The following is a 25,237-nucleotide window of genomic DNA, read 5'->3' as shown; positions in this document are numbered from 1 at the left end:
CTGAATGGGGCTCCGCATCACCCTCCTTATCACGCTTCCAGTCAAGCGTGTCCTCCAGGCCCTGGTCTACATCTGGTTCCACTCTCTCGGGTCGGTCAGTGCTCTGAGTGACGCTCCCAAGCCCAGGCGGTCCCTCCAGCTCCGAGCTTGGGGCTGATGCCCTGGGGTCCTCCCTCCCCACCACTGACCCTGTGGTCCACAAACACCCCTGGTTTCTCCCCAAGGACCGCTGCGAAGCCCAGGTGCTCCTTCCTCTAGTGCTGTGCTGACTTTTGTTTTGTTTTAACCGAAAGCAGAACTCTAAATCCATCTCCGTGAAATTTCATCTGGTTGGTTTTGGTCCAACATTCCAGCCCGAGCAAATCATCTCGAATCTTGCTTCTGTCACTGATCGTATTTTATCTGACTCACACCACTGGGGGTCCTCTGAAGAGCTATCGAGCAGCCTCCTCGAGTTTTCATCCCAAACGCTGGTTTCGGGATGGGGGTGAAGCTACATGTGTTTACACTTATCTTTTTTCTTTGAGAGGGACAGGATCTGCTATGGAATCCCCTGGGAGGCTGTTACAGAATCCTCCTTCCAGGGTGCCCTTGACCCCTCATTCATCGTGTCTCGGGAAATGGTCCATGGACCGCAGGACACGTCACCTGGAAGACCCGTTACAAGTGCAGGTATGGGGGGCGGCCCACGCTGCACCCATTGTTATCAGGGTGGTCTGAAATGTGCATTTTGAAACAAGGTTCCTGTCTGCTTCGTGGGTCTGATGCACGCGTGCGCTTCAGCTACATTTTGGTGAACCAATGCGTAAATCAATACCCTTTGCATTCACCCAGAACTAGTCACCCAGCTTTGAACCCCCTTAACGGCACCAGCCCGGCGTCAGAGCTCCGTGAGACTGCTCCCTCCTCATCCCCCCAGCCTCACTCTGGATCTCTCCTCTTGCTTTCGTTGACTCCCTGCCCTGCCTCCCTCCCTCAACTCGGCTCTGATCTGAGCTCGACTCCAGCAACTGTAACTGCTGACCTCCACTGCACTCACCCCAGATTCCTCCACCCTGCAACCCCACACGGCAGGCAGGACAGACGGTGAACATGATCTAATTGAGAGAAGATGGACCTGGGGCGGTGCTGTGAGCCGCAGGGGACGAGCCCCCGGGCGTCCTCAGGGCCCAGGCTCATTGGACCCCGTCTGCCTGTCCTATCTGGAGACAGTGGGTCAAATCCAGCAGGAGCATCTCCTAGAGTGTTTCAGGCTGGCCTGAGGCTTTTGGGAAAACCTTTGGAGATACAAAAACAAGGAAAACCAACTCCTGGGACTTCCCTGGTGGTCCAGTAGCTAAGACTCCGTGCTCCCAGTGCAGGAGGCCCAGGTTCAATCCCTGGTCAGGGAACTAGACCCCGCATGCCTCAACTAAAACCTCGTGCAGCCAAATAAATAAGTGAATATTCAAAAAAAAAGAAAGAAAGAAAACAAGAAAAATAAGAAAACAAGGCCCGTGTGTGTGGACACTTCTTGAGCAGTAGCTCGGCTCTGACACGAAGTTAGAGATTCTCACTATTGGAGCAGAGAAGAGCTGGCCGAGGGTGCTAAGAGCTATTGATCTTGTAGAAGATGGAATTGATCTGGGCTGGAGTCAGACTCTGATCGCAGACCCAGGGCGGCAGCTGGGAGGGGATGGGACACAGAGGGCAGAGTTGTCACCCATCAACTGCCCAGGGAGCTCTCTGCCGGGCTGGAGAGGCTCACACCGGGGGTGGTGGCCCAGGATGCTAGGGAGCTTCCCATAACCACCCGGGACATCTGATTCCCACTGCCTGGCGAGAAAGGGGACCGCATGCACCCCTGAGACAGGCTCTCCCATCCAGGTTCCTGGAGCTCAGGCACGACCATGTGGGCAGACAACTGATGAGCCACCTGGGGTGGGTTATTGATGGGGTGAGGCTGGAGGTGGAAGGTGAGGAAGGGGTGTCCTGGTCAAGGGGCTGACCACGGGCGAGATCCAGACGGTCAGGACCGCTTTTCGTCTGCTGTGTCCTTCTCACATCTCTGCGCTGTGACCTCCCCGCCCCCGCCGGGCCCAGCGCAGACGGACACTCACCAGCAGAGAAGCGCGGCCACCACAGCTGTCCAGGTGATGCAGCAGGAGCGGGGGCGCTTGGTCTGCGCCGCGTCGTCCTGCCGGCAGCAGCACGCACAGACCAGGTAGGCCGCGAGGAGGACGAGGTTCAGGCCCAGGCCGACGGCGGCCACCAGCCCCAGGAGCAGCAGCGACTGATGGGGGAGAGGACTGGGGTCAGCGCTGGGTCCGGGGGGTGCGGGGAAGGGCCCCGAGCTCAGCGGGGCTGCGGTGTGGAGACCGCAGCTGAGCTGTATGTCCGATGCCCTCCTCCCAGGACTGACGCTCCATCTCTGTATAAAGCGCCCTGCTCTCGGGCACCAGCAGTGGGGGGAGATGGAGCTCAGGTGTGGGAGGGGGCAGAGGACCCGAGACAAGAGAAGGCAGGGGGCGTGGCTCAAGGCTGGCTCCCCATCTGGGGCGAACACACCTGGATGGAGGTGAGGACCACACCCTGCCTAATGGATGCTCCGAGTCACTCAAGAGACAAGCAGGAACTGTCCCTGGACTGTGAGGTCTGTGGGTGATGCTTGGTGTGACCGAGGGAGACGAGGAGAGGGACGGCCCCATGATCAGAGCACCCGAGGCCTCCCAGAGGAGGCAGGGCTTGGGCGGGATGTCTCAGAAGCTGAGCGGGGGCCTGGAGCAGACGTCCTGGCATATCGGCCCCCTCTGAGCCTCGCTTTAGGAGTTGGGGTCCCTTCCCAACCAGAGACCAACTCTGTGCGGGGGGAGTGGGGGATGTCAGGAGATGCATCTGCGGAGGTTCCTTCCACCACACCCTGAAAGGGACGGCCGCCCCGAGATGCCAAGGGTGGCAGTCAAGCCCAGAATTCTGAAAGGGAGGAGATGCCGACTCAGGCCCGCCGAGCACTGCAGGGTCCTACAAAGGGGGCTGCTGTCGGCCGGGAGGCCCGGAGCCCCCCACTCCTTGCCCTCCAGTCTCCTGACTCAGCCAGATGGCCACCAGATGGCCCCGGGGCAGGACCTGGCTCTAAGTCAGGGTCCTGAGCCGACCGCATCGCCCTGCTGCACACGTGCCCCGGAGTCGTTCCCAGCTGGGAACCTCCAGCCCTCCAGCCTGGGCCGCAGCGGCGGGGAGACGGGCAGACTGGGGGGGACACCGGGATCCTTCCGGTCTAAAGAGGACGCAAGTCTCAGGCCGGAGCGTGTGCACACCTGGAGGCTGAGGCCTGCAGTCTCGAGGCCTGAGGTCATCTTGGCAGGAAGGGGCGGGGCCTCACAGGGAGAGGCGGCAGCTGCTCTGCTGGGCACCTGGACCGACAGGCTCCCGAGCCTCACGGACAAATGGCCAGAGCGATGGGGACAGCCCGGAAGTGGACAGGGGAGACGGCCCACTGGGTGTGGGATTGGCGGCTGTGACGAAGCGTGGCTCTCGCCTCCACCTGGCAGAAATGCATCAAGACGCTGCCAGGAACCTGCCCTGCCACCCTCCCGACTCAGCGGCGTGGAGCGCGAGCCCCCCTCCTCCAGGCGGTTGGGAAGGCCCAGTGGACATGAACACATACACCCCCCTGTGGAAGTCCTCTTGGGGTGGCAGGGGCAGGGGCCCCTGAGCCTGGACCACTAGGCTTGTCCCATGGACGGAGCCAGGAGGCTGGCCTGGGGAGACGGTGGGAAGGAGCCGGCCCTGTCGGCCCCCTGGTGGCTCAGACCATAAAGAACCCGCCTGCAATGCAGGAGACCGGGGCTCGATCTCAGGGTCAGGAAGATCCCCCGGGGGAGGAAATGGCTACACACTCCAGTATTCTTGCCTGGAGAATCCCACGGACAGAGGAGCCTGGTGGGCTACAGTCCATGAAGAAGCAAAAGAACTGGATGCGACTGGCAACTAACACTGCCGGCCCCCAGCACAAGCCCCCAGGGCAAGCCGCTTGCTCCCTGGAGGCCCTGCAGCCCCCAGGCATGGGGAAGAAGGTCAAGGACAGATAGGGGTTTCAGGTCAGTTCAGTCGCTCAGTCGTGTCCAACTCTTTGTGACCCATGGACTGCAGCACACCAGGCCTCCCTGTCCATCACCAACTCCTGGAGTTTACTCAAACTCGTGTCCATTGAGTTGGTGATGCCATCCAGCCATCTCATCCTCTGTCGTCCCCTTCTCCTCCCGCCTTTAATTTTTCCCAGCATCAGGGTCTTTTCCAATGAGTCAGTTCTTCACATTAGGTGGCCAAAGGATTGGAGTTTCAGCTTCAGCATCAGTCCTTCCAATGAATATTCAGGACTGATTTCCTTTAGGATGGACTGGTTGGATCTCCTTGCTGTTCAAGGGACTCTCAGGAGTCTTCTCCAACACCACAACTTAAAAGCATCAATTTTTCAGTGCTTAGCTTTCTTTATAGTCCAACTTTCACATGCATACATGACCAGTGGAAAAACCATAACTTTGACTAGATGGACCTTTGTCGGCAAAGTAATGTCTCTGCTTTTTAATATGCTGTCTAGGTCGGTCATAGCTTTTCTTCCAAGGAGCAAGCGTCTTTTAATTTCATGGTTGCAGTCACCATCTGCAGTGATTTTGGAGCCCAAAAAAATACAGGGGTTCAGAGCCTTGCTGTTCAAAGTGGAGTTCATCAACACTGCAGCAATGACCTCTTCTGAGTTGCAGAATGCACCATCTCCAGCTCCACCCCGGACCCAGTGAATCAGAAGTGCGCCAAGAGATGACCGGTGGGGCTGTATCCCATTCAAGTCTAGGAAGCACCGAGTAGTGTCCACAGACTTTCTCAAACTATTTACATCAGCGGAGCCTTTCCTTCAGACTCGCTTAGCAGAGCGCCCCCTGACTGAGGGGTGGATGTAAATGCCAGGCTTTGTCCTGACCATGCCCTCGCAGGCCCGAGACCCCTCTGCTAGAGCCCAGGATCCCCTTCACACGTTGCAGACCACTGTGCAGCGTGCAAACCCCTCGAGCCGGCAACCCCTCCTTCCCCTGGCAGAAAGGAGGGCTTGTGTCCCCGCCGCCGCCCACAGCTGTTCACCGCAGCCTAACTCTGCAGTGAGAGTCAAGCGCCGGAAGCACCCCAAGTTCACCAACGAGAGCTCTGACGTGTAACAGGCGCTAGAGCCACAGAATGGAATACTGTGCGGCCGTGAAGAGTCAGCGGCAGCGACAGCCAGTGATCCAGGTGAGTGTTACAGACGCGGCGTGGGAAGAAACAAGGGAGACGAGACAGCAGGGCTGTGCGGTTTAACCGATGTGAGATGCACGATCGGGGACTCATCTGCGGGGACAGGGGCCCGAGATGCAGCCATCCCCGGGGGGAGTCAGGTGAGACGGAGCCTGCTGGGCGGTCAGGGAGATACGTTGCCTGGGTGGTGTCTCATACACACACTCACACACTCACACACACACACACGCACATACACATACGGAGGTATACACTTAAGAAAGCGCACTTCCCTGTAAGTTAGTCCTAATGAAAACAAAACAAAACAAAACCCGGATAAACCTTTTGCATAGATCAGAGACGGGCTGACAGTCAGACCTCCTCCCAGCTTCCCTAGAAAATCTCACCCTCGATCTCCCCCCAAACAGGAAAACCCACGGACTCTACCATGGGCCCCCATCCGGCGCGGCAGGACCTCCGGGAAGTGATCACGACTTGGGGTGGTGCCACCTGAGTCTCTCCAAACCACAGCCCGTCCCCACCCCTGGAGCCCCTCACGACACACTCGGGTCCCCTGACCTCTTCCAAGCCCAGCACTGCCGGCAGGGCCCTGGGATTCTCAGGCCGAGGAACCTCTTCCAAGCCGGGCGTCTGACCTCAATTCCTTTATTCCTGCTTTGGCCTGGCCCATGGAGGCCATGCCTGCGAAATCCAAACTCGAAGGCCCTTTTGTTAGCAGTTCTCTTCCAGAACTTTCTCCTGGCACTGGGAGCATGAGGGCAGGGGCAGAGGAGCTAAGATCAGGGTTTGGGTTGTTTAGTGACTAAGTCATGTCTGACTCTGTGACCCCATGAACTATGGCCCGCCAGGCTCTTCTGTCCATGGGGTTTCCCAGGCGAGAATACTGGAGTGGGTTGCCATTTCCTTCTCCAGGGGATTTTCCTGTTCTGGGGATCAAACCCGAGTTTTCTGCATTGGCAGGCAGGTTCTTTGCTGCTGAGACACCTGGGAAGCCCAGGGTCAGGGTTAAGGTTGGAGGCAGGAGGGGCTGAAGGAGGGAGGGACGAGAAGCCTGCAGAACCTTCTCCCCGCGTCACCCTGCCACCCTCTAACAGGCAACAGTTCTCCTGCTCCTAACGGACTCTGCAGGTCTCTGTTACACACCTCCGGGTGTTACAAGGAGGATGTCCTGTCTGCAGGAAGCCAGGAAGTCGACTCACACGCCCTCCTGCACTGACGGAGCCGGGAAAGGACAGGTTCCCAGCCCCTGTGGCCACCACCTCCTCCCTGAGCCACCCAACAGCCAGCCCACGGCCCCCGAGCAGGGCTCAGGCCTCGCCCCTCATCCAGGCAACTTCCACACATTCTGGCTTCTCACTTTGTAACGAGAAACAGCACGAACCCAGGACCCCAGCCGGGGGCAGCAGTGACCGACGGGCCTTCTGGGAATGCCGAGGTGGCAGCTGAGCCCACAGCGTCTTCTGCACTTGGGCGGGGGAGGGAGGGGACAACATCCTGAGCACCCCTCACCCCGAGACTCCAGGAGATGAAGACTGTGCCGGCCCAGGGGTGAGGCCAGAGGGCAAGGAGCTGCAGGGGGAGGCCCTGATTGGAAAGGGTTAAGCTCCCCCACCTCCTGGGCTGATGGGGGCGAAGGGGGCGGGAGTGGGGGGCAGCGTGAGTGTCTGCTGACCATGACTCAAGGTTCACGCTGGATGAATGGGGCTTCCTCATCCTTTGGCTCTTCTCAGATCCTGCGGGGGGGTGAGGGGCGGAGAGGGATCCCCGCATGGTCTTTCCTCCTGATAAACGCCCCCAAGGTGGGGGAGCCCCATGGCTCTGGATCCAACCCTCCCCTGGGAGTGTGTGAGGCTCTGTGGAGCCTACAAACAGGATTACCCAGACTTAGCACGTGGAGATACGTGTAAAAAGTGAAGAATGTTTCCTCTGCTTCCTCACGCACGTCCCAAGACAATGGCCAGCCAGCGGAAGCGGGAGAGGGAGCAGGCAGGGCGGCAGAGGCAGTGAATCTCCGCGCAGCAGCGTCTGGGCCCCCAGCCTCACAAAGGCACCGGGTCCTCAGTGTCTGCTCTGCTCTCCCAGCTCTCTGGGATGGATGGTGATGGGGCGGCTGAAGGGGGAACCGGGGTGGCTGGTTTGGGGAGACACAGCTGGGGGCAGTGTCAGGGCCCTTTCCCCAACTCTGCCCATGTGACACCTGGCTGGTGGGGGCCTCCTCTGTGCCAAGTGGGGCTTGTGGCGACTTACGAACCGCCCAGCGCTGGCCACATGCTTTATACCCACTAAACGATGATGGGGTCCTTTCACTAGTTCTTTGACGCCAGGATCTGCTCCATCCCCACCCCATCTCACAAGTGGGGAGGGTCTCCGCAGCTTCCCCACCTGGAGCTGGGGGCCCAGCCAGGCGGGGGCGCCCCTTGGGCCTGGGGCTTGCCACCTCCCCAGGAGCCTGGTGGACCTGGCCCAGGTGATCTGGGCAAGAACTCAGGGTCCAGTTCACTGGCAGGGAGGGCTGGAAAGACTGACCCACCAGTGGGCTTCCACGGCGGCTCCCAAGACCCCAGAAAGTGAGTGGGGTGGGGATGCCTGCTTCCTCAAGGAAGGTCTGGGGCTGACTTTGCTCAGGACGTCCGGGTTGTCACCAGGCCACCTGCTCGTCCCTCAGGCTTCCTTGTACCTTCCGGATCCCTGGCACAGCCCGCCCCCTCCCCGAGCTGTCCTTCAGCTTGACTGCCTGTTCCCAGCTCCACCTAATCTCTGGGGTGTACACACGCATGTGGGTCTGCGCGCACACACACACACGCCGTACCACAAGCCGACACAGTTCACTTGGCCCCCAGGGGCATGAGCTGCAGCCCCCTCGGCACGTGTCTCCCAGTCCTTCCTGACCATGACAGCGGCGGACCCTTCGTCTGCATCCTCCATGCGTCACTGCACTTGGACACGCTGTTGAATATCAAGGCCGGTCTGCGTAATGATTTGCATCACTGGGCCCACCACGTGCGAGGGGGCCCTCGAGGTACTAAGCGCGTTTCAAGGGACAGCTCATTCACTACTTGCAGGGGAGGGAAGGGAGGCTTGGAGGTACAGACACCTGCCATGGTCACATGGTAAGTGACAAAACTGTGGATTCCAACGCACAGCCCCCTCCCAGCCACTCAGCTGCTGAGCCCCGAAGGCCTTGGCGGCACGGTCAGCACGTGACCCCACGTCTGGCACATGGCTTCTCCCCAGTCAGAAGTCTGCCGAGCGCTGAGATGACAGCAGAAAGTGCCCGGTGGATGGTGTTAACTGACGTGGGCGGTGACTGCTGCTCGGGAGGAAGGGGACTTCCAGAAGAGACCCGTGGTCAGACACCAGGGGAACTCACCAGAACGGGAGCCACCTGAAATAAACACCCAGAGCCAGACTTCCCGTCCAGTCCTGTTCAGCCCTACCGCACTCGGATCTCAGGCAGGGCCCTCGGGCTGCCTGAGAGGGCGAGCAGGGTGGGGGTGAGGCCGGGGAGAGGGGATGCCCCTTGGAGTGCCAGGGTTCGACACGGGGCGGAGAGGGACAGGGACTGTGAGTCGGTCCTTCTGGCTTGGCTGTCACCTCTCCAGGGGACCAAGCGGGGTGGGGCAGGCTCAGGCCCACCAGGACTGCCAGACAGCAGCTGTCTGTCCCGTCCAGCCCCCTCCCCACACCCGAAGGTCGTCTCCAGCCAGTAGGGAGCTTACTTTTCCTCCAGGGGAAAGGAGAAAGCTACAGTGGGAGACCGCAGGACAGGATCTGGGGAGCAGGGTTTGGGACAAGCAGATGTGGGGTCAGACACACACACACACAATCTGCAAGTAACACAGCTGTCTCTGAAATCATATCCGCCTCTTCTCTTGCATTCACTGGGAGCGGAAGATTCCCTGGAGTTCTCCCCAGGCGGCCGCGTTCTCAGGGAGCCCGCGGCCTTCCCCGGGCAGGGCTCAGGGAGCGGGTGGGAGGGGGCGTGCAGACCGGGAAGGGTGCAAGCTGCGGAAGCCAAACTGGCCGGCTGCTCCCTGCCCAGCAGCAGGAAAAGGCCCGGTCCGCTCCCGCTTCTGGAAGGGCAGGCACCATCTGCCTGGGGCCCGCGGGTGACAGAGACACTGGGGGTGATTATTACACCCCCCGTCAGCAGCGCCCTGCACACCCCACTGCATCAGGATCCCCGGGACCCTGCAGGAGAAAGTCTTGGCTGGGGAGAGGCGAACAGCTGACTGCCAGCTTGACCTCCGCGGCCGGCTCCGCCCAGGCCCGCCCCACACGCGGAGATGGTGGAGAACCTGCCCGCTGGGGGTCAAAGTCCCCAGATGGGCGCACAGGTCTAAACAAATGGGCCCCATCTTGGGTTTCCCAACCGCGGAATCTTTAACCGGACAGAAAACTGACTCAGCTGGCCTCGGGGGCTGAACTGGCCTGGGCCAGACCTGACCAGGCGGGAGACTCTGCCCTCGGTCTGGGCGGGGAAGCCTAGGGGAGCACCCCTTCCCCCTAGGGGTGCAGAAACCGGGGAGGGAAGGGCCAGCGGAGCAGGACGAGGGCAGAACTGCGGGGATGGGGTAAGAGGCTGGCCAAGCCGCCCAGACCCAGAAATCCGGGGCTCAGAAGGTGTGTCTGTACAGAGGAGGGTTTGGGGGTGTTGGGGGTCACTTCTTTCCCCCACATATCCACATGAGGCTGCGGGTCCACACCCCTGTCCTCTGGCTCTGTCGTCGTCCAGTAGGGGCCCAGGCGGAGGGGCTGGCAGGGGCTGGGGACGAAGGGTGCCGGGGAGACGAACCCGGAGACTCCAGTCCGTTTCTGCCCAAACTTCTCCCAGGCCGCACAGACCCGGAAAGCGAGAGCGCGTCTGGTTCCCCGCAGAGGAGGGAAACCCCGGGGAGCGCCTCGCCGTCCCGCCCCCCCGGCCCCCGCAGCTGGCGCGCGGGAATCACCGGTTCAGGCACCAATGCCCCCCCAGCCCCGAACCCTGAGCGGCGCTGCCCTCTCCCAGGGCGCTCAGCCCCCACCCCCGCCCCGCAGGAAGCGCCCTTCCCCCCGTGCCGTTGGCCGGCTTAACTCCCATCTTTCCAGTTTTCCAGGCCCGTGAGGTTCCCAGACGGGAGGGCCGTGGGCCAAGGACTGGCGGGGGAAAGGGCGAAGCGGGAAGAGGCTGCGGGGAGAGTGTGGGGTGGGTAGGGTGTGGGGTCCGGAGGCGCGCGGGGCGCCGCGGGCTGGGAGGCGGGAAGGGGCGGTGCGGGGGCTTGGGGCGCCGGGTCGCGGACTCACCTCCTGGTAACTCTCATCGCGGGGCCTGAAGGTGCTGTCCACCGGCTGCAAGCGCAGGCCGAGGTGTGGGACGCTGTGCAGCCACACCACCCACCAGGGCGCGACGTACTCCACGCGCGCCGCCGGCATGGCTCAGCCCGAGTGCGCCCGCCCGCCCGCCGCTCGGCCCGGGACGCGCGCCTGCCCCGGCCGGCCCCGCCCCGGCCCCGCCCAGCCGGGGACCAGGCCCCGCCCCTTCCAGGGCGGCCCCTCGCCCCGGGCTCACCCTCGGGCCACCGGGGGTCACGCCCTAGAACCTGACGCTTTTCTTTGATCAGGAATCAGTCCTGGCCCAAGTCCAGGCCAAAGAGGTGTAAGAAGGGAAAACAGTCCCCAGAAGCCTCCTGAATCTGTCTCGTTTTAACAACAGTCTCTGGGTCCCCGCTTGCTCCTTGGAAGAAAAGCTATGACCAACCTAGACAACATATTAAAAAGCAAAGACATTACTTTGCCAACAAAGGTCCGTCTAGTCAAAGCTACAATTTTTCCAGGAGTCATGCATGGATGTGAGAGTTGGACTATAAAGAAAACTGAGCGCCAAAGAATTGATGCTTTTGAACTGTGGTGTTGGGGAAGACTCATGGCAATCATGGCCTGAGAAAGGCGAGGTTGCCGTTCCTAGCGCTGTTAGAGGGCAGAGGTGGCGCTAGTGGTCAAGAACCCGTCTGCCAACGCAGGAGACACAGGACAAGTGGGGCCCAGAGTCAGACACGGCTGAAGTGACTTAGCACGAACTGACAGGTTGCGGACCAAAGGGACCCAGTCCCTGGGTCACTAGTTCTAAATTCACTCTCATCTGGGATTGAGCATCCACTCTGTAAACACAGTCCTGCCCTGGGAGCGCCCAGGTCATCTGCCCTAACAACTAATGAGTGTCACCTGGAAAGAAGCAGCTGGTTGGAAGGTCCCCACCCCCTGGGGGAGACACCCTGGAACCTGGGGAAGGGAGGGAGCCTGGGAGGGCTAGACCTCCCAGGGAGTCGGAGCCTTCGGGAACACAAATTATTCGAGGGCCTACTAGGTGCCAGACGTTCTGTCCCTGGACAAAAGCTGACACAAAGTCTGGCTGGGCGGGGATTGTGGTTTAGCGGCAGGTGGTAGCGGTACCCATGAGGACAGGTGCTAGCTATGCTCTGGAGGAAGGCAGAGCAGTATGCCGGGGTGGGGCTGGGGGGTGCAGTCCCAGGTCCAACAGAGCCTCGCGGGCAGAAAAGGGCTGCGGTCCCACAACCCAACAGCGTTCCGTGACTGTGGGAGGCACAGGGCCAGAAGGAGAAGGTAAGCCTCGGGACAGGGTCCAAGGCTGGGTAAAGGGCCGTCTGAGGTGGGTGACGGAGGAGTAGGGGGTGATGGGGTCCTGAGAAGCTCAGGCCTGAGTCACGGGCAGTCTGTTCAGTGGTAGTAATGCAGGGTGGGGGTGAGGTGTGTGAGGTAGGGAGACCTCTAGGTTTCTGGCCGGGAGGACCAGGTGGATGAAGGTGAAACTCCATGGGTGAAACACACTGACTACTAGGGGAGTACTGAGTACAGACACCCCTTCCCTTATTAGAGATCCAGGACTGGCAGATGGAGCCCTGTTTAGGAGTTGAGACTTCTCTCTCCTCCAGGAGGTCACAGTCCGGGTCAAGGTTCCCAGAACCACAGCCATCCATCTTCGTCGCTGGGGAGCATCGTTCCTGTCATTGGGATTTCCTTTCATTAATCCAACGAACTGGGAGCACCTTCTCTGCTCTAGGGGACCCACTGTTGAGCAAAACACACGTCCCTGCCGGCAGGGGCCTGCAGTGTAAAGGCGAGGGGGGGAGGCCTTCGTCCCACGCGGTCATTGGTCACAGACCCCACCCCACCCCCAAGGGCCTTCCATCGGGTTGTGAAATGGGACTGAGTCTGGGGTGTGGGGACATTTCCTGAAAAATGACACGGGGTGAGAGCTGAAGGATGCGAAGAAGTTAACTCAGGGCATCCTGGGAAGAAGGCTGGATTCTGAGCAGGGAGACAGAACACAGTGAGATCAGGGCCCAAGGCCCGCAGGGCACAGAGGGGAACCAGTGAGTCCAAACTCAGCCAGGGGAGTGACAAGGAGGCGCTGGAAAACTCCCGTGGCTGCTGGCAAGGGCTGGGGTGCAGGAGGGAACTGGGGGTGGGGGGATGAGACTCTTCTCTCTGGACTGCAGTGGCAGTTCTATAGCGGCACAAAATACAGAGAACTGGATACCAGGGAGGGTGAATTTCACTGTAGGCTGCCTCTCAACTAGCCTTGCTTTATAGTTTTTTTTTAAAAAGAGAAAGAAGCTGGCAAGGTGGGCCATGGAATGGTCCTTGCCATGGACCCTGGCAAGGGATTTGGTCCGAACCAGCCGTGCTGGTCACTGAGCAAGGCGGACACCTGAAGCGATTTTGGAGGGCCCTCAGTGGCACTCACCAGTGTGACCTCACTGCCCGGGACCTCCGGGGTAGGCTCTGCCTGGTGCCACAGACACGGTTCCCCCTCCCATCCCGCCCCCGGGGCTGCAGCTGCTGATCCTGGCCTCCCTGACCCGGAAGTTAGGAGGATTTGCCGTTCCTCTAGAAGATTAGAGTCACAACTGTGAACTGCAAGTGCCGTAGGGGAGAGGAGAGGGGGAGGGGTCTGCCTCCCTGTGAATGGCAGGGAGTGAGCCCACCTGTCCTAAGCGGGGGCGGGCGGGGGAAGGGGGGCCTGCACCCCACACTTGATGCTGACAGCAGAAGCTGACCCTCGGGCCAACACCACAGCCTCGGGGTGCATCCTGAATGCAAACCTGCTTGGCCAGTCTGCACCCAGCTAGGCAGCGACCTTTCTAGCGGCTTCCCCAGAGGTCTCCAGAGAAGTCGCGCAGCAAAACGGAACCACGCGAGCCCTCCCGGGGACGCGTTCCTGGGTTGACCAGCCTTCCTGCACGCACTGCTCCCCGTTTACCTGGTGCGGCCAGAACCAGCTCACCCAAGCTGTGGGCTGACCTCAGCAAGGCAGTGGTGGGCCCAGGGCGCCTGAGGGCTCCACCACACAGCGATGCCTCAGGCCAACTTACACGGAATCTCTGGATTCAGCCCTGGCCACCACGGTGTGAATTTTTACAGAGGACCCCAAGTGGCTGGGAGGCAGAGGCCAGGGCTGAGACCCACAGCGTGAAAGGATGCCTTCTCTAGACAAACGTCGGCAGGGCCTGTATCCTAGGAGCTGGGGCTGGTCTCTGCACAATGCGCGGGACAAAGGGAGCCCAAGCGGTAAACCCGCCCTCTTCCTGGGAAGCTGGGATGGTGAAAGGGCGGGCAAGACCGGGAGCTGCTGAAGGCGCCCCATCTGGGTCTGGTCACAGCCAGAGCCCCGGAGGGCACTTCTCCCAGAAGAAAACAAAACACGCGCTTCACTACCTCACATGCTGTAGAATTCCTGAGAAACCGCCAGACATCTCGGGCACTCGGCTCTGTAGACGTTAGCAGTGTAAACCAGGTCCAGACCTCCGCGGGGCTCTGCCCTCACTTGCCGGACTCTGGCGCCACCTCGTGGTCCGCCCGGAACAACGCGCCAAGAAGGCCCCTCAGTTTTATCCTTAGCTCGGGACTCTAAAACCACTGGAGAATGGGCAAGTACTTGCCATAAACTGACGGGAACTGAGGCAGAGCGCTGGGAAAAGCAGGCGGGCAACCACCACTCAGCAGCCCGAGACGGGGCCTGTGGCGGGCATACCTCCTTGCCAAGGGCTGAGGCATCCACAGGTCCCGTGCGGGCACCTGTGCAATCCTATGGGGCTCTGCTTAAAATGTGCCTAAAGCAAGAGGCCCTCCTCTGTGGGGAAAAGGATGGGGGTCTTCTCACTGAGGCAGGAGGGGTGGAGGCGAACTGCCGTGCCAACTGGCAGACACCCACCAACCACAGGGGATCCACAGCCCCTGCTGAAGGCAATCTTGCCTCCGTGTCCCATTTGTGCTCGACTGTTCCCCTGGCGACCCTGACACCAGATGCGGCAGGTATGGAGCCCTCCCAGGGACTGGCAACTGTGCAGGTGAGGTGGGGCAGTGACAGAATTCAGAAACCTTCGCATAGATAATCATAGTTTGATAAGGACGGGACGACCATCAGCAGGCTATGGTCGCAGGTCCATATGGTCGCAGAGTTGGACACAACTGAAGCAACTTACCTTCACGGAAAAAGCACATGAGAGATCAAGACCAGCAAGCCAGCGGGGAGAGGAAGCAGCACTGAGCCCCAGGAGCCAGGCCTGGCTGGGACCTCAGCGGTCACACGGCTTTATTTGGACCTGCCCACGCCTGAGCCAGCAGGCACGTTCCACCCTCACAGCCATTCCACTGCCTGGGGTCAGGGTCAGACTTCTGGCTCCTCCCTTTAAATGTCATCTGGATTTCACATGGGTCTTTTGGCTCCCAGGGCTTCTGTCGCTGGGCTGACACCCACCCACCTCCACTCTTAGCTCTTTCTTGGAAACTCATCTAAACTTGTCCTTCCAGCTGTGTTCATCTGGTGAACAGCTGGTACCACTCCTGAGCTCTACTTAGTAAACACACAGGAGTATTTTCTTTTCTGTGCCTGGGAACCTAGGTCTGGAGGCGGAAAAAAAAAAAACCCACACCCCCACCTGTGCCTGTGGTTGGTGGGTGTCTGAAAGGTGGCACTGCAGTTTGCCTCCACACCCCCTCCTGCCTCAGTGAGAGGACCCCCTTCCCTCCCCCACAGAGGAGGGCCACATGCTTCAGGCACGTTTTAAGCAGAGAAAATGCTGAGTCCAATACGATTGTGCAGGTGCCCGCACGGGTCCTGTGGACGCCTCAGCCTTTGGCAGAGGTACCCCGCCACAGGCCCCGTCTCAGGCTGCCGAGTGGCGGTGCCAGCTGGCCTTCCCAGCACCCGCCTCAGCTCCCATTAGTTTAAGGCAAGGGCCCACTGGCAGCCAACAAATGCCGCCCATCCTGAGGATTCTGAGGAAAAGCCGGCTTCATTTACTGCCACTTCTGAGAAGGCTGATCAACTCCTCCTTCCAACTATCATTTTCATTACCGGGGAGCTCATTTTACCTAAGTGACTTTTAAAATCTCAGGGGTGGAGTCTGGCTGTATTCCCATCAGTATCTGATTCCTTTAGCTGCCTGTTTCTATTTACTTTCAAAATTAGACTTAAAAAAGAGACAGCTTGTCTGTCCACTGGGACCACAGCCCAAGATTGGGGTGAACAAGGCAGCAGGCACGACCCCGCGCTATTCCCGCCAGAAGCCGTCACCAAGTTAGCACCCACCCGCCCCGTTCTCAGAGACAAAGGCCATTTTGGGAATTTTAAAAATTTTAATACAGTTCAGAGCAGCATACGTGGTTCATTTCAGTTCCTTCACCGCCAAACCTAGAGGCAAAGACACAGAAATGTGAGCCAATCAGAAGACTCGACTCATCTGGATTTGGCACTTGGGCTAAAGAGGGCTCACAAAGCTCAGAAATTAAGCCCACCAGGGAGGTCTGCTTCAAACGCTAAGTTAGTGCTTGATAATAAACACGCTCCCGCTGGCCCTTCTCAAGGTGGTCCAGTCAATGTTCACACAGGAAGCAGTGCTGGCTGACTTGTACTGTGAAGACGTGGCCTGGGGAACCCTGGTTGGGCTCCGAGCTCCCAGCTGCTCTGCTGAGCCTTCCACCACCAGGATGGCCCCTCTGCTTAATCCACCCGCATCGCCTGCTGTGTTCAGTAAGTTTCTCAACCAGTGAAAATGGGGGCCACCGATACCAGCACCTCCCTACCCCGCAGGGCCATGGTGAGGATGAAATGAGTGACCCAGGGAGTAAGCGCCAGTGGGTAAGATGCCATATTAGAAAGGCATGGTTCCCTCTGGATCTAACCTCTGAGAACTGCCCACGTGACACCAACGGCAGGAGCAGATACTTAGACAAACCACAACGGGCTCTCCTAATTCTGGAAGCAAGTCGGGAAACAAGCTGGTGGCACAGGCCCCTCCCACGTCGCAGGCTGTCCACACCCCCCACCACGGCTTCCGGCTACTCACCTGGGGGCAGGGACTGCTTCAGCTTCTCTGCCTTCTCTTTGTCTGTGATGACCAAGGTGTAAAGGTATCTGCTGCATCGAACTTTAAACTTCACATTATCCTTGTTTTTCTTGATCTTGACAGCTACCAGAGAGACCATAGTTAGTAATAAGATTGTCACAGGAAAGAGACGTCGCAGTCCACCTGCTGTTCGATTCTTCTGCACGAAGCACCCGGGACCGCTGTGCTCACCTCCCCCGCTGTCCCTCTGATAAAACAGAAAATAAGACCCCCCATCCCCCTCTGACCTCAGTGTCAGAAATCTACATTTCCCTTGGATCAATACTCTAGAACCTGAGTTAAGGTCTGTATTTGTAACACAAGTGGGATCTGGTACAGTGAATACACTCCAAACCACCCAGTATCCATCTTATATGGCTTTAAAATTCTGTATCAGGACCACAGCTTGGACAATAAAGAGCCCCAAGTGTGCCCCAAACTCAACAGCGTGCGGTTTGAAATTTAGCAAACAATCTGATTATGTACAACCGTCAATGCATTTACTATGAGGCCAGCAGCTATTCTGGAAGCGGAAGACAGCCTCTTCCAGGTTCCTCTTGTCTGGAACCCTTCAAACTGCTCGTTCTGAATCCCACAGCGCAGGTTGACCTGGCCACACGACACGCAACTCCATCTCTGCCAGTAACTGCTGAAGGGGCAGGGCATGTCACAGGGGCAGACACTGTGGCCGAACCTGCCCAAGACACCGGCTGCCTTGGCTCACTCACATTCTAATACAGCGGGACCGTGGGTATTTATTCAAACCCATCTATTCTGCTATCTTAACATTCCTCTCAAAGCTAAACATACTGGGTTGTTCCTAGCAGCTGCCGTACACCTGTAAACTGAACTCTCACAAGGTCAGATGTAAGCGTCTCTGAAAAAATGTTTACTCAACAACATATGTGGAAAAGGAAATGGCAACCCACTCCAGTATTCTTGCCTGGAGAATCCCAGGGACAGAAGGAATATACTCAAAAGAACTGAAAGGAGGAACAAAAGATATTTTACATCAAAACTCGTAGCAACATCACTCACAAGAGCCAAAGGCAGAAACCACCCAATGTCCACGTCATGCTAAATGAACGAAGTTGGTCATGAAAGGACAGATACTGCATGATTTCACTTCCATGAGGTACTGACAGTGGTCAGGGTACCACAGACAGAAGGCTGTGTCGCCAGGGGCTGGAGGGAGTCAGAGACCAGTACTGACCCAAGACCTGTTAGGAACCAGGCTGCCCGGGAGGAGGCGGGCGATGCGTGGAACCCAAGCCATCTCCCCAAGCCCGGGGAAAAACTGGTCCCTGGTGTAAAACGGCTGGGGACTCTTGGTTAATGGGTTAGTTTTACAAGATGACAATTTCTCAAAAAGCACGGCTGCACCAAAATGTGAATATATTCAAACACAGTACATACACTGCACACCTAAAAATGGTAAATTTTATGTTATTTATTTTGCACTTACAACTATGAAGACAATTTTATCTAAAAAAGACTTCCTGGGCACCCTATCATATCCAGGGGAACATGACCCCTGCTTACACAGGTCACACTTTAACATCAAGCTCCCAAACAGAACAGCAATGCAAAGCAGTCTGATGGATCTGGTGTCATCTCTTCACCATGATAAAATTCTCTATCGGGTCATCTGGTCTGATTCTGGCACCAATCCGGAGAGGCAGGTATGATCACCCCCCTTTTCTACAGAGGCAATGGTGGGGTCATAGACCCCATAGTTACCCACTGGTAGAGCTGGCCTTTGAGCCCAGGAAGTGACAGCAAATTCCCTGGTCTGGACTAAACCTGACTGATAAAGCTTCTCTTCCTGTGCAACTGTAAATAAAAAAATACGAGCACGTGGTCACCTGCGGTTCCCACAGTACCAGAGGCTCGAAGGCACCAGACTGTTTCAGGTAACAGGGATACAACTACGATTCTCCCCGCCCCGCCAAATCCCCAAAAGGTTCTCCCCCGAGCCACCGCTTCACCCCACCACTAAGACCGGGCGTCAGACACCTCAGTACTTCAGTACCTTAGCCCACCTTACCCCGTCTGGCCAAGAGTACCCTACTTTCACAAGTTACCCAACTTTTCCTTTAGGACGTTATCTGGGAGGGGAGGGAAACTGCAAGTAGCAGCCCAAAAAAGGTGTTAAAGCTACACAACGTCTGAGTCCAAACCCAGTGCTGACCACGAGCTCCCCAAACCTCCTTCAACAAAGAGACGAGAGGACTCCCTCTCACATTCAGGGAAAAGAGAGCGCGCGCACACAAAGGCAGCTGGGGCTGGCACACGTCCATCAAAGACTTGCTGCTTTTTGTGTCTCCTATCAGTGACCCTTCCGCTTCCTTTACAGCCCAGGACACCAGTAAACGGAGAAGAAAAATGACGTAGTTGTTGTTAACAGAACCTGTCCTGTCTCCGGCCCAGAACCCAACACGCAGCACTGACTCCGAGTTTGTGAAACTTGCGTTTCCAGACGTTCCCCCAGCAGGAACCTCCACTATCTCCCGGAGTTTGCGGGAACTTGAGTTTCATGTCCATCGAGTCGGGGATGCTATCTAACCATCTCATCCTCTGCCACCTCCTTCGCCTTTTGCCTTCAGTCTTTCGGGATCTTTTCCAACGAGTCAGCTCTTCACATCCGTTCACAGCACCCGCCACACACCAAACAAAAACACCCCTGGGGACCCTCCTTAAGGAAGAGAACACACCCCGGACCAAGCGTCTTGTCTTAGGGGAAACAGACTGAGACCCCCGAACCCCGACAGCAGACGAGGGCAGACGTGGCCGCCCGGCGCCGGCCCGCCGTTCCGGGGGGCATGCATCCCGGCGCCCGCGATCGCCGCCTCCCGTCCAGGGCGCCCACTTACACTTGGCGTCCTTGCGCCGGGCCGTGAGCAAGAAGTCCTTGATTTCCTCAATTTTGCGAGGCTGCAACACAGAGCGAAGGCAATCAGCCGCTGAGACGCATGTGCCGGGGATTCCAGCCCCGGCAGCCCCTTTCGGGCCCCCGAAGACCCTCGCAGAGGCCGCCCTGCCTTCGCCCCCTGTCCCGAGGGGAGTCCCAGGTAGGGGGTCGTACTCACCATAGCGACGAGGCGCGGGGCGCGCGGCCGGAACCTGCAGGGAAGACAAGCGTTGGCGGCGTCAACGGGGGCGCGGGCTCTGGCGGCGGCCCTGCCTCCCCGCCCCGCGCCCCCGGAATGAGGGCCCCATCGCACCCCACCCTCCCCCCGCAACACCTTCAAACCAGGACTCGGGTCCTCAAATAGCACCCGGCGCGGATGACCACGGATTACTAGCCCATTCCCCACGTACGGCACCAGAGACTCACGTCAAGGGGCGAGAAGCGAAGAGAGCGGAAAAGGAAGAGACTTCCGCTTCCGGGCAATTAAACCATGCCCCAGAGGAAGCTGGGTACGGTGTCTGTAGAGGGTCAAGCAACCACACAGGCGTTTGCCCTTCCCAAGGCTGCCTCTCTGCCCTCTTCTGGCCTAGATTAACAGTGCAGCTCCCGGAACGCAGCGGGCCGCCTCCCTGCCCCCACTCTTGACCGCCTCTATTCCTTCGCCCAAATCCCACCTTGCCTTTGCTAGGTTTTATTTCAGACCCAGTTTGAAGACCTGTGTTAGGACTTATTATCAACTACTTTCATTAGGCCTGTGTTGGGCACCTAGGCAGAGATTTTTTTCGTTTAAATGAAGGGCTGTTGTTCTCCTAAGTCATGTCCGACTCTCTGCAACCCCATGAACATGCACACCAGGCTCCTCTGTCCTCCACTCTCTCCCAGCTGCTGCTGCTGCTGCTGCTAAGTCGCTTCAGTCGTGTCCGACTCTGTGCAACCCCATAGATGGCAGCCCGCCAGGCTCCCCCGTGTCTGGGATTCTCCAGGCAAGAACACTGGAGTGGGTTGCCATTTCCTTCTCCAATGCATGAAAGTGAAAAGTGAAAGTGAAGTTGCTCAGTCCTGTCCGACTCCTAGCGACCCCATGGACTGCAGCCCACCAGGCTCCTTCGTCCATGGGATTTTCCAGGCAAGAGTACTGGAGTGGGGTGCCATTGCCATCTCCAGAGTTTGTGCAATTTTATGTATATTAAGTCCATGATGCTATCCAACCATCTCATCCTCTGCTGCCTCCTTTTGCCTTCAGTCTTTCCCAGCATCACGGTCATTTCCAGTGACTCAGCTCTTCATACCAGGTGGCCAAAGTATTGGAGCTTTATCTTCAGCATCACCTTCCAATGAATATTCAGGTTGAAGGGAGTCTCCTGTGTATATTTTAGAACCTCTTTCTAGGAAAGTGAAAGTCGTGTCTGACTCTTTGTGACCCCATGAACTGTAGCCTGTCAGACTCCTTCTGTCCATGGGATTTCCCAGGCAAGAATACTGGAGTGGGTAGCCATTTCCTTCTCCAGGGGATCTTCCCTGCCTAGGGATTAAACTCACAGCTCCAGCTCCTGCACTGGCAGGCCGGTTCTTTACCACTGAGCCGCCTGGGAAGTCCACTTAAGAACTGGTACCATTGGAAACTCCCTGGTGGTCTAGTGGTTAAGACTGCATTTCCACTGCAGGGGATGTGGGTGAGACCCCTGGTCAAGGAACTCAGATTCCACTTGCTGGTGGTGCAGCAATAAATAAATAACTGGTACTACAAAAGTAAGTTAAAACCTGGAATAGCTGACCTCTGTGGAATACTCATCAGGCAGCCCCTGCATTAAGCACGTCACCCACAGGGCCTCTGTGATCCTCAGGTGTGCTGGTGAGGGGTGGCCTTGGTCATTTACCCCAGTCTCACCCAGGGGAGAATGAAGGCTTGTCAGTTGCTGGGAGAGGTGACATCAGGATTTGAACACACACTCCCAAACTCCTGACCACTTCCTCCTGAGGCTGTGTGTGGACTTGCAACACGCTGGCAGCTCTGGGAAGGCAGCATTCTCTTTGCCCCTTTGCTCCCTCGAAGCCTCCATCCCATCCTTGGCATTTTATTTTCTCGGCACAAATTTACCCTCAGCTCTTAAGAGAACTGGCAGGCTCCGGGAAGCCTGAGGTTATTGATTTTATTTTTATCCTCCACTTTCACTTTATTTTTAACCTCCTTACAAATGTCTACATTTTATTATATTTGTTTCTCCCCTCCCATTTAATAACCGCACATCAGACTGTAATTGCCCTGTGGGCCTTATTACAGAGCAGCCCACCTGAAAGAGAAGGAACCATGAACCTCACTTTGAACTCACCTCCCTCCCTTCTCGCTTTCCTCCCATTAGGCGAGCCCCAGGTTGAGCATCTTCCTAGAGATGCTGGAGATAGAGGGAAAGATAAACCTGCAGTCATTGCCCCTGGGAGATCGTGAGATCCTCTAATTGTGCTGGAGAGCCTTTTAAAAGAAGTCAGACTGTGTTTCTGTGACTACAGATGCATCTGGGTGTTAACCATGAGAAAGGCTAATTGGTAGGGGCTTAATTTGAGATAATCTGAAGGTCAGGATGCCTCAGCTCTGCACTGAGAAGGTGAAACTGTTAGTTGCTCAGTGTCGTGTCTGCCTCTTTTCAACCCCGTGGACTGTAGCCGGCCAGGCTCCTCTGTCCATGGGATTCTCCAGGCAAGAATACTGGAGTGGGTTGCCATTTCCTCCTCCAGGGGATCTTCCTGACCCAGGGATCAGGCAGATTCTTTACCGTCCCACCAGGGACCCGAGGAAGACACGGTCAGACCCACCAGGCTGACCTGACGGCCCCTCCGTCTCACGCTGCTGCCCTTCTGGCCTTTTCTCCCCTACTGCTCGGGCAGAAGCACCGGCCTTTTCAGCCCAGCCAGCGGGTTTTCCATGCGCAATTCCCGAGTCCAGGCGTCTGCCTGCTCATCCTCGGTGCTCAGCTCTCCCCTCTCCTCCGGGGAGGACCCTGCATCTCTGCCTCCTGTCACCCGTCACTCATGTGGTAGTGACTCCCACGCCTCTCCATAGACTGTGCAGCAGCGCTAAACTTTTCATACATCTGCACCAATTTTCAAATTTTTTTAATAGAGGCAAGAATGAGGCTCTGCATTCTGCTGATAACTCTCCAAATGCAGTGCTCATAAAGCTACACGGTCTCTCAGAGCTGCCACGGAGGATCCTTCAGACGGATGCAGATCCATCTAGATCACTCACTATATGAAGGGTGGATGGATTGATGGAGGGGTGGCTGGATGAATGAATGAAGGGATGGAGAGAGGGAGGGATGGAGGGAGGGAGAAAGGGATGGAGAGCAAGGGAAGGGGAAAAGGGAGGATGGAAGGGAGGACCAATGTGGACAAAGAAAAGCCCAGCACATAGTAGGTCCACAGAATATTTGTTGAGTGAATGCCCGGTGCTTCTCTCCTTCATGGGACCCGCAGGACAGGCACGGGGGCAGGGAGAGAAGCCGAACCCCCCACCCCACCTCACACTTAAAAAAATCCCAGTGAAACTGCACAATTCAGATTGGGACTTGCACCCATGGTCTTTTTAAAGTTACATTTAATTAACTAATTAATTCTATTTTTGGCCGCACTGGGTCTTCGTTGCTGCCAGGGCTTTTCTCTAGCTGCGATGCTCAGGCTTCTCAGGGGCGGCCTCTCTGCTGTGGAGCACAAGGTCTAGAGCGTGGGCTCAGTGGTTGTGGCCCTCGTACTGAGTTGCCCCGCGGCACGTGGGATCTGCCCGGACCCGTGCCCCCTGCACTGCAGGCGGGTTCCTAACCACTGGACCACCAGGGAAGTTCCTGGACCTTCCTGTGGGCAGCAGCACCAGAGACAGACGTTCACCCTCTTGAATTGCCTAAGAAAAGACCATAAACGTCCAGTAACACAAAGATCTGTATTCAAGTACCGAAGGCGTTTCCCCGCTTCCCAAGGGGGACAAATAGTAAAATCAGCTGCAGCCACTGAAAGGTGAAGCTAGGAGCCTGGAGGGAAGGCTTCCCTCCCTCCTGGGAAGGTCAGCCCCACAGGAAACAGTGGGAACAGGAGCCAAAGCCCTGGTCCTGGGAGACAGCCTGCGGCTCTGGGTGGAGCCTGGGATGCTGCATTCAACAGACACCTCCCTGGTGATGCCTATACTCTAAACTCTTAAGAGGGGCCCAGGGAGGACCTCGGAGGAGATGAAGGCCCCTGGATTTTAGAGCCTGGCCCAGGTTGCCGTTACTGAGTCACTCTGGCCATGAAGCGTGGAGGATGGGTTGGAAGGTCCAAGACGGTGGCCGGGGGAATGAGGAGGGCTACTGTTAGTATCCGACGGCCAAGGGAGGAGGGTCTCAGCGGAGGGGTGGGGGGCGGCCGTTTGGTCGGAAGGCTGGAGGTGGGCAGAGGGCAGAGGGCGCGTCCAGAGCTGCAGAAAGCCTTCCTCTTCTCTCCTTGCCCCCCTCCCCCCGGGCATCTACCCCCCCCTGCATCATCCTGCCGGCCCCAGCCACCCCTGAGGGCTGCCCAGTTTAGATGCTTCCAGCTTCCAGGGCACATCGGAAGGAGACCTGGACTGGCCAAGAAATCGGCACAGACCTCACGCTGGGCGGAGGGCTCTTATGACACAGGGCGTGGCCCGAGGGCCCGAAAGACCTTCCTAGGCCTCCATATTTTCTCTCCTCCAGTTCATTCCATTCATTCAAACTATGTTTAATGGGGCTTCCCGGCGGCTCAGTGATAAAGAATCTGCCTGTCAATGCAGGAGCCGCAGGAGGCATGGGTTCGTTCCCTGGGTCGGGAAGATCCCCCGGACAAGGGAATGACAACCCACTCCAGTATTCTTGCCTGGGAAATCCCACGGACAGAGGAGCCTGCGGGGGACTACCGTCCATGGGGTCTCAAAGAGTTGGACACGCCTGAGCGACTGAGCACGCATGCACGAACTCTTTTTCTGTGCCAGGCCCTGGACTGGAATAACCAGGCTGGTGGGGTTTGGAGTTTCACCCAACCCGAGTCCCGAACAGCAAGGGCTGCGCCCGCAGGCACGATGGTCCTCCTGGGGGTGCCCGTGGGGGAGTTCACGGTTTCTGTTGGAGCCGGGAGGCAGGAGGAGCGGGGCGGGGGGCGGGGGGCTCCCTAAATGGCCCTTCCCACTCGACGCTGCTCTGCAAGGCCGGGCTTGTCCACGGCGGACATCACCCTGCAAAGTCCCGTGCCTGCTTGCAGTCCCGTCTCCTTCGCTTGTTCTAAAGCAGGGAGTGTGTGTGTGGGGATCACTACCTCCCTCTCCTCTCTCTCGGGGCCGCTGTGACGCCCCCATGGGACAGTGAGCATCAGAACCACCTTGCCTGCCTGCCCCAGGATCGGAAAGTCGCCGGCCAGCCCTGGGTGTAGTTCCCAGCAGTGGCCACACGAGGGTGCTGAGGCTGTGACTGGAAATAGGAAGGGACGAACCGGCCGCTGTCTGCCTTGAATCCTAAAACCTCCGACTGGGAGCACTTATATAAATTAGAGGTAATATTTGTATGGTATTTCATACCTGACGGGGTGCTCTCATATCTACCAGCTCATATAATTTCTAAGAGGTCCCCAAGAGGCGCATGCCGTCGGCTGCCGGCAGGGCTGGCCTTTAAACCATCCTGGCTGGGGGTTGTTTATT

The 25,237-nt window shown here is 57.8% G+C and overlaps 2 protein-coding genes across 4 annotated transcripts in view; both read right to left on the bottom strand.

Annotated features, from left to right (window-relative positions):
• TTYH2 (tweety family member 2) overlaps positions 1–10,712 on the bottom strand; it is a 34,017-nt gene extending 23,305 nt beyond the window's left edge. For both annotated transcript variants that reach the window (XM_065909437.1, XM_065909438.1), the window contains exons 1-2: positions 10,549–10,712; positions 2,100–2,272 (exon numbers count right to left, since the gene is read on the bottom strand). In XM_065909437.1, coding sequence (XP_065765509.1) covers positions 2,100–2,272; positions 10,549–10,677 — 302 coding nt within the window. In that variant the 5' untranslated portion in view covers positions 10,678–10,712. The remainder of the gene's footprint in view (positions 1–2,099; positions 2,273–10,548) is intronic.
• A 5,171-nt stretch (positions 10,713–15,883) lies between these two features.
• RPL38 (ribosomal protein L38) lies at positions 15,884–20,046 on the bottom strand. Of its 2 annotated transcripts, none has more exons than XM_065909056.1 (5): positions 19,990–20,046; positions 19,742–19,775; positions 19,526–19,586; positions 16,614–16,736; positions 15,884–15,958 (listed from the first exon to the last, which is right to left on the bottom strand). In XM_065909056.1, the coding sequence occupies exons 2-5, from the start codon at positions 19,742–19,744 to the stop codon at positions 15,933–15,935; spliced, it is 213 nt and encodes a 70-aa protein (XP_065765128.1). In that variant the 5' UTR covers positions 19,745–19,775; positions 19,990–20,046; the 3' UTR covers positions 15,884–15,932. The 2 variants fall into 2 exon arrangements, with proteins under 2 accessions (XP_065765128.1, XP_065765129.1); XM_065909057.1 differs by having other exon boundaries at positions 19,898–20,003.
• Positions 20,047–25,237: the final 5,191 nt, after the last annotated feature.

This window comes from Muntiacus reevesi, chromosome 18 (assembly GCF_963930625.1).
Source record: "Muntiacus reevesi chromosome 18, mMunRee1.1, whole genome shotgun sequence".
Classification (NCBI taxonomy): Eukaryota; Metazoa; Chordata; class Mammalia; order Artiodactyla; family Cervidae; genus Muntiacus; species Muntiacus reevesi.
Note: the sequence above shows the minus strand (reverse complement) of the source record. Positions and strands in the feature narration are given on the sequence as shown.